The 8941-nt window shown below is 39.3% G+C and overlaps 1 protein-coding gene across 5 annotated transcripts in view; it reads left to right on the top strand.

Moving 5' to 3' along the window:
• The window catches only part of LOC114240171 (zonadhesin), a 138692-nt gene that overhangs the window by 50482 nt on the left and 79269 nt on the right, over window positions 1-8941 (top strand). For 3 of the 5 annotated variants that reach the window (XM_089736677.1, XM_089736676.1, XM_089736675.1), the window contains exons 4-8: window positions 2671-2859; window positions 3458-3652; window positions 3939-4127; window positions 4290-4484; window positions 5012-5209. In XM_089736677.1, coding sequence (XP_089592803.1) covers window positions 2671-2859; window positions 3458-3652; window positions 3939-4127; window positions 4290-4484; window positions 5012-5209 — 966 coding nt within the window. Of the gene's footprint in view, window positions 1-2670; window positions 2860-3457; window positions 3653-3938; window positions 4128-4289; window positions 4485-5011; window positions 5210-5607; window positions 5812-6750; window positions 7141-8941 lie in introns of those variants that run through there. The other 2 variants (XM_028170629.2, XM_089736673.1) reach the window with 2 other exon arrangements.

The raw sequence follows: 8941 nt of genomic DNA, 5'->3' as shown, positions 1-8941 counted from the left end.
ATCGAACTAACAACTAATTTCATCTTTCTTTATCGGTTGATACCGGTCACCTTATTAAAGCGAAGATATAAAATTGTTATGTTGTCGGCCTAAAGGAGCGTGCACACTTTAAATTTAATCAGACGTCTTGAAGTTGGTAAAATTAAGCTCAAAATTTTTATTTGGAATTGAATGAAATTAAAATATACGTTATACTTGACTGCCTGAGAGTTTGTTCAGATTAATTCCTGATACGACTAATAGTATTTAGACGGTGCTTTTGTCGGCAAAGAAAGAAGTTCTCAATACACTACTCGTCATTTCGAAAACGCTTAGTGCGTGAAAACCAAATACTGATAGTATTAAATTTTAATTTCATTTGGGAATATGTATTCAAAAAAAAACATTACCTATGTTGTACATCAAAAATACGCAGTTTTACATCCGTTTTTTAAATTGCAAATTGCGCGTCTCACCGCGGGGCACATCTAGTATCTTAATAAACATTGGTTTGTAGCACGTTCGTCGTCACTCATTACAGACACTTTGAGCTATCGTTTCACGGAATCACCAAAAAACAAGTTCACGGCAAATACGGCTTATAAATAGCGATAAAAACAAACACACGGTTTATTTGAATATCAGCCGCGATGTCGTTTAGTTGGATCGTAGTGTTAGCGTTCGTCAACATCATCGTCCTCTGTACAGGTGATTGAATCAGTTTTCTTCTCTTAAAACAAACATTCTTGTTGCATTTCAGCTTAGACCAGTTTTGTTCTAAGCATTTCGAGTATTTCGGTGTTTGAAGTAACGTTTTTCCGTTAATTTTAGTTTAGTTTTTTCGATAAACTATCATCCGACAAATTCAATTGCGATTTTAGATAATGTCCCTTGTACTATTGTCTCTTATACTATCTACTCTATACTATATACTCTAACGGATGTCATAAGTTTGAAAAAAAAAATGCAATCGAAAGTGAATGTGTGAAAGTGACTTGTTTAGATTCTCCTTGAGTGTAGCGTAAAATAATGCTATATTTTAATGACCACTGTTGATAGTTTAATAGCTCATGGACATCGGCAATTGCATTAGCTTTTTCGAGTCTCTAGCTACCGATAGAGACTCCACAAGAAGGAAAACGCATAGCGCTGTAGAATTATCGAGTAGAGAAATGATTTATGTAAAAAGCTGCCAAATTTAAATGACTACATTATCAAGTTGCTTGCCTTAGAAACTTAATTGTTTCGGTACTTGTGTACGATCACGACTGTATCACAAATATTAAATCTATTAGCATCTCGCTCGCTCTTCATCTATCAATAACCTCAAGGTCTAGCGAAGTGTCTCGGTACAAATAATCTGAATATTTGATGATTATGTTCCCAAATAATGTGTTATGTTTTTGTTTTTGTTCGCTCGCTTTTTTTAATGAACGCCCAATTTTTGAATGTGACGTAAAGTTACACTTTAAAAAAAAACCGCAGATGCGTTGAGGTTGATACGAGGTAATGTGGAAGTTGAACCGACTAAACCTATAGCAAAGCCAAGTGACGCGATTCGTGCCAAGCTCGTGTCTCCCCACCACCCTGTCCCTACTAGGCATGGCAGTGAAGACCGCCGGTTCGGCGTCTGTCGGGACTAGGGCAAGGGGATATCCGAAGCACGTCTAGACGGCTCATTCCCTCGTAATATCCCGCTGGATCAGAATCAGCATGGGTCGGGATCTGAGGTCGTTTCTCTCGGATGCTCTTTCTTTTTCGTGTATAGCAATTAGCAGCTTATACGTCGTCTTCGTTGCTGCACTTGAATGAAAAATTGTATGGATAAATTTGGAAACGTGGCTAAAGTTTATATAAAGCTCGAGCGTGTTCTAAAGATTATCCTAATCTACTTAAAACAAGTCGCTATTTCTGATTAAAAACAATATATGTATTTTAATATACTTTTATTAAACGAGCAGTTAGTTGTAGTACATCATCAGGTATTATGTAATTATAACAACATGTTGTGAGCCATAGCCATTAATTATCTGTATATATTATGCCAAAGGTCACGAATGTCATCACAACACAACGCTACCGCCGCTATGTAAGGAATGATGTACTCCTAACCCGCACGTGAAATATTAATCAACTTAATCTTTATAGGTATAATGTAAATTAAATAACAAATTGGCCCTTTCACACGCTTTTATCAGTTTGACCTATATTTATTAATCTATCTATGTAACGGAATCTTTCAACGTAATTTTCACCAAAATGGAAACGTCCCTATTCGGATTATAAAATTTGGCCCTGTATCAAAGACACATGAATGTACATTGTGCACCAAGGGAGAAAAGTAGGAAATTTCCTCCCGCGTGGAAAATTGGCAAACACGCTGGATGAGATGTCCTAGTTTTTTCCCGCAGTGCAGCGGGAGGAAAAGTTAGACTTTCTTCCCTGTACAGCGGGAGGAAAACCGAACTTTCGGCGTAGGTAGGAGAAAAAATATATTATTTTTATTACTGTGATCTGGATGTTTTTCTGTAGGTATTATGTAGGTACTTATTATTGAAGTAAATAGGCAAGCAAGCTCTTAGCATTTAGGTGATTATCAAATTCCATAGATTTCACAACATTTATGATGCCACCAAGTCGTCCTGTGAACGTAATCAGAAGTAAATTTCTCAATGAATTTAAAAATTTCAGCTACTTGTCCAGAAAACGAAGAACGCACCTGCCTTCAAGGTTTATGCAGGCCTCAGAAGTGCATCGAAAAAAATGATATCATCTTCTGTCAATTAGTTGATGAGGAGAAGTGCGAATATGGATGTGCCTGCAAAATAGGATATCTGAAAGACGAAAATGGAACTTGTATACCGCAAGACAAGTGTCCAAGTAAGTCGTAAAAATAAATTCTGAACCCTAAAAGTATATTTAAAAGTATAGTCCTAGCTTTCAAGACCTGTGTATTATGTAACCAATGTGCATGCAAATTTCGTCAACGTGGACCTAATAAAATCATATAACAGAACCAAACCGCGATTCAATACACTATATAGTTTAATAACGCCATTTTTGTAACCTAATCGTTAGTAGCCTAAGGGGCTTTTTTTTCGGGCCGGGGCCGAACCTCCTACGAGGTCGCCGCGCCTAAACGGCGCGTGGGGTATGTGGGACTTGATGATCTGCAGATGTTGGGAGCAGACCACGGGCCCAAGGATATTTTTAGGGCCCTACCGTACTAAACGACTCCACTGCACTCTTAAACGCCCGGGGTCAGAACCCAGTCAGAGTGAGGGGATTCCCGCGGTCAACACTACAACCAGACTCGGGGCGCCCCCCGCGGACGCCCGACCGACGGGTCGTCGAGGCGATAGTCGACGACCAACGACGCCGGTCTCCGCGGTACGGCAGCGCTAGCCTAAGGGGCTATTCCAACTACTCATGGTCCGGTAGTTCCATTAAGCTTAATTTACCTAATATCTATTTGTAGCTGTGCCTTGTCCAGTGAATGAATACTTCACGAACTGCGCTAAGGGCATGTGTCGTCAGGAGAACTGCACAGAGCTGGGCAAGTTGTCTGAATGTAAAACGCAATCGACAGAGCTGTGCGAGCCGGGCTGCGTTTGTGAAGGGGGCTTCTTGAGATCAAAAAACGGAACGTGTGTATCTATCGATGAATGCCATAGTAAGTTTATTAAATAATGATAGTAGTTTATCTCCAAAAAGATAGTAAGTATGTGGTGGATAAGTTTGTGTTGCTCATAGACGAGGGCAGTTACAGGGTTACAGGGTTACGTTAAAGCATATCCTTAATAATAATTAAGTCTCGTTTAAGCTTTATGAGAAAAATGGCAATATTACATAACTGCAGTGTACTGGGAATTATTTTGTATTATTCTGTAGGTAAATCAATCTTAAGGACGTACGGCTGCTAAGGTACTTTAATAACATTAGATACCTATTATTTTCAGGGGAACTATGTCCCGTGAACGAAGTGTACTCGAGCTGTCGACAGCCCAATTGTAATTCTGATAAATGCGAGTACAAATACAGGTCACAGTCGTGTCCCTCGGACGAACCCTGCGAAGTCGGTTGTGTTTGTAAAAGAGGATTTCGTAGGGCTGACAATGGCACCTGTGTCGATGAAAGAGATTGTGAATGTAAGTCAAAACCTTAACATAATACAATATACATTAATTAGTTGTACAGTATTTTTAATATTCTTACAAATCCATCATCAGATCCAACAATTCCAGATAAATCTTGATGTAATTAGGTCCGAGATAACATAACCACTCCAAGTATGTAATTAATGTTTTCAGCCCAGCTTTGTTCAGTAAATGAACAGTATTTAAGTTGCATCCAAGCTGTTTGTCGGGTCGAGAAGTGTTCAGACCTGGGGGGATCCCTCAGTTGCAAGGGGGTGTCGGAAAGGGAATGCGTCGGTGGCTGCGTCTGTAAGGACAACTACTTGCGAGCTAAAAACGACACTTGTATTAAACTCAGTGATTGTGACGGTGAGTAGAGTTTTTTTTTTTTATTGCCCTTGTAGGCAGACGAGCATACGGACCACCTGATGGTGAGTGGTTACCGTCGCCCATGGACTTCAGCAATGCCAGGGGCAGAGCCAAGCCGCTGCCTACCGATTGGTTTTTTTTTCTCATGGTTTAGGATTTGCCGCCTAGTTCTTACGACTTCATTCAAAATTCTTACGGATGGACATCGAAGGCCGATATTAATCGATTCACTCACGTGCTTGATGGCTAATGTGTTATATTATATGCTTCTTCTTCTATATCGTTCCCTTACTGCTGAGGATCGCGACCACATGTGACGTTTCTCCACAGTGTTCGGTCATGGGTGGCATGGACCGCATGGTACAGACTATACACCACAGCTATAATGCTGCCACTCTTACCGCACCGAATTACATAGTAGAATCGATTGGAATAATAGCTATTCTTTGATTTAATCTGAAACTTATCTCTAGTAGAGGAGTTTAACGCGTTTCCTGATAAATCCGGTCAAATTTGCAAAATTTCAGCTGACCTCTGCTCTGAAAATGAAATACACGTGAACTGTGTCCTAGCACAGTGTGGCCCAATGACGTGCTCAGAGAAGGACGGTCCTATGTACTGCCCATCGGTGGACCAAAAGTCCTGCAAAGCCGGATGCGTGTGTAAAGAGGGATATCTAAAAGACGATAGCGGTAAATGTGTCGCCCGAGAAAATTGCCCAAATTGTAAGTACCTTCATTCGTTAAGTTGATGTGTTTTTTAAAGCCAGAGGTCTGTTTGACTATTGACAAACGAGTCTGAGACATCGTTAGTAATTCTTAGTTAGCTATTTAAAAAACTACTTGATTCCAAAACCCTTTATTCCAGTTTTAAGTACAGGTAATAGGGCATTTAATTATGTCCATGCCGGTCGGTACCATTTTCTCTTTTATGTCTCGAAGCAACGTTCGATTTCAAACAGGACACTCTAGGACCGCCATTGCAGCAAAGCACTTATCCCGCGCCCAAGTTCGACAGCTTCATGTGGTGTTTTTAGGCTGAGATAATCGCTTAACACCAAGTGGACCGAGAGTTCGCATGCTCATCCACATACTATATTTCATGGACTTTTCACAACTTCTAGCTGATTCATTCAAAACTTGTGCGGTAAATGAACAATATTCGAATTGCGTACAGTCTGTTTGTCGACCGGAGAAATGTTCAAATCTGGGTGGTTCATTAACGTGTACGGGAGTGTCGGAGAGTGATTGCACCGGTGGATGTGTGTGCAAAGATAACTACTTTAGGGCTAAAAATGGCACTTGTATAACGGTTAGCGACTGCGATAGTAAGTACAATGAAAGTCAAATAATTTCAGTGTGTTTCTAATTTTAGATAGAAGAGCCCGCCTAGTTCTGATTCTTACCGTAGCCCATAAACGAAACAGAATGAATGCTGTCTCTAGACTGAAACATGAGTTTCAACTGAACTCATCCATAAGGGTTCAATAAAAAAAAACCCACTATTATTGTCCTAAGATAAAGTTAGAGGAGGTCTCAGTCACAAAGTCGAGTGAGAATATAGTGGGGACGACCAATGCGGAGGAATAATACAAGTCCGAGGATCCTCTGTTTGTGTTTTGACTAAAAACAAGAATATACCTACCATTCAAAATCATCCGGTCTCTCGAAACTGATTTGCAACCTATCTGCTGGTGTCAAAGAGATACTCTGTTGCTCTATGCTTTACGAATGGCCTCTTATTCATTTAAGATATTCGTTATCATAGACGAACAGACGAGTTTACAGCTCAATTGATCTTAACTGCCACCGGGGCCCTTAGGCATCACAAAGTAAATATCACCATCCACCTCATGTCTCAAACATAAGAGTCTAAGTCTCAATGGTTTAGTGTAACGGCTGTCCCACCCTTGTAATCCCGGTCATCGTTCTCGTCGAACCCGTCGCTTGCGACGAAGGGCTCGACGAGTAAATTAAGCCACAGACACAGCCCACCTAGTTTCTCGCCGGATCGCCTTAGTGGGTCGCGTTTCGGATCCAGTGGTAGATTCTGCGAAGCACGGCTCTTGCTAGGGTTGTGTTAGCAACGTCGTCAGGTTTGAGCTCCGTGAGATCACCTACTATAGATAAGCTTACGCTGAAATAGCCTCTTAAGGCTATCAGCTTAGGTAAGAGAAAAAAAAAAGAAAAAATTCAAATCGAATCGCATTGATGCCATGTACCCACTATGATGCCATGTACGAAACCTAAACAAGTTTTTTTTCCAGAGGAATGTTCAGGCGAAAATGAGGAGTTTACCAACTGCACGAACCCATGTCCACCGCGTACTTGCAATTCACTCGTCGCTCGTTTTGATTGTAGTAAGCCCAAACCCTGCGAAGAGGGTTGCGCTTGCAAACCAGACTACTTGAAACTCGACGACAATTCGGCCTGTGTTAAGATTTGCGAATGTCCGCAAATGGCTAGCTCTCCTGACTGTCCAAAATTATAATGCAAAGTTAAATTAATGATAATATGGATTTCAAAAACATTATTCTATATTTTTTCAAGTTAATTAAGAAATTATTCTCATATAAAAGTGCTCTAAAATATTGTACAACTCATCATAGGTAAACAAAAATATTTATTTGTTATTAAATTGACAAATTATTATTAGATATTATTTTTTCATTGTGTTTCGTGAATTTCTTCCATCCCATTTATAAAATAGGGCCTTACGAATTATAATTAAATTATAAAATAGGGCCTTGTTATTCAACGAGGCCCTATTTTATAATAAGCTTTAATAAAATCAAAACTTGTTTATGATAGTTATGTATAGGGTGAACGAGCACACGGCCCACCTGGTGTTAAGTGGTTACTGGAGCCTATAGATATCCACAACGTAAATGCGCCACCCACCTTGAGAAATAAATTCTAAGGTCTCAGTATAGTTACAACGGCTGCCCCGCCCTTCAAACCGAAACGCATTACTGTTTCACGGCAGAAATAGGCAGGGTGGTGGTACCTACCCGTGCCGACTCACAAGACATCCTACCACCAGTATTTATGCAAATTATAATTTTGCGGGTTTAATTTTTATTACACGATTTTATTCCTTCATCGTGGAACTCAATCGTAAACATTTGATAAGTACGTATGTCATTACAAAAACTGGTATTTGGCTGTGGGATACGATACTAATACAACGGACGTGTTATCATTCAGGCCACGACGACTTCCAATAAATAATAAATAATAAAATAAGAAAAAATAGTTTTCTTTTTTATTCATCTAAGAGAGCAGACCGCTTAAAGCTCGCCTAGATATTAGAGCCCGTAGAAGTGACTTATGAAAAATCATCATCTATTTCTTATCTTCGAAAGTCATCACTATTTTTTCATAAGTCACTTCTACGGGCTCTAATATCTACATAACACTAAGTGAGCTTTAAGCAGTGTGCTCTCCGACAGGAATAAAGAAGAAAACATTTCTTTTTGTTATTTTATTAATTTGAAGTCGTCGTGGCCCGAATGAAAACACGCCCGGGCATTCGCATCGTATCCCACAGATAATTTCAACAAACAGATACGACAGTAACTGGTAGGACGGTGGTAGCTGCCCGTATAAAAACATACATTCAACGCAGAATAGTCAATAAACAGTAACGTAATTCAATCTAAACTAGTTTGCAAGCTCTGGTAACAACATAAGAAAATATATATATATATATAAAAGCGAGTAGTAACGCTAGTTTTTGATCAGAATTCAACTTTAGTTCGCAAAATGAAGACGCGAGTTGTGGTTTTATTGTTCTGTTGTGTTTATTATGTGTACAGCTACGGTACGTTCTCATTATTATCTATTCATATTTTATATTATTATACATTTTATTTAAATGAATTTATTGTGTACTGCTATTATTGTTTTAAATGCAAATATTATTGGCCGAGTGCTTAAATAGCAATATGTATTGCACCCATTTGACTTCGAACGTGACGTGAAATTCTAAATAATATATTTATTTTTCTATTTAGACTGAAACTGCTTCGTGGCAAACGGGTACACATGCCCTACCATTAAAAGTACCCTTACGATTACTTAACAATGGAAACGAGCAGGCTATTGGTGGAATAAAATGGCGATACTATTATGGTAGGCAGCTACTTGGACGTGCTCCTGGAATCGCTACGTCCATGAGCGACGGTAACCACTTAACATTAGGCGGACCGTATGCTCGTCTGCCTACAAGGGCAATAAAAAAAAGAACCTAAAAATAGTCTTGTTAAGAATGCGTTCATTTAACATGTAACGATTGAGGAAAATTATAAAATCTTATTAAGCGGGATTTTCTTAGAGTAAGATTTCCTGTTTTTTAACAGCGAAGACTTTGGTACAAGTTTTCCTCGATCTTCAATGAAATAAGAGTATGTATTAGAAATTGAATTTCTAGTCTTCCAAGAATTAATCCAATACAAT

This window comes from Bombyx mandarina, chromosome 22, assembly GCF_030267445.1.
Source record: "Bombyx mandarina strain Sakado chromosome 22, ASM3026744v2".
Taxonomy (NCBI): Eukaryota; Metazoa; Arthropoda; class Insecta; order Lepidoptera; family Bombycidae; genus Bombyx; species Bombyx mandarina.
The sequence above is the reverse complement of the archived record's forward strand: the minus strand, read 5'-3'. Positions and strand labels throughout refer to the sequence as shown.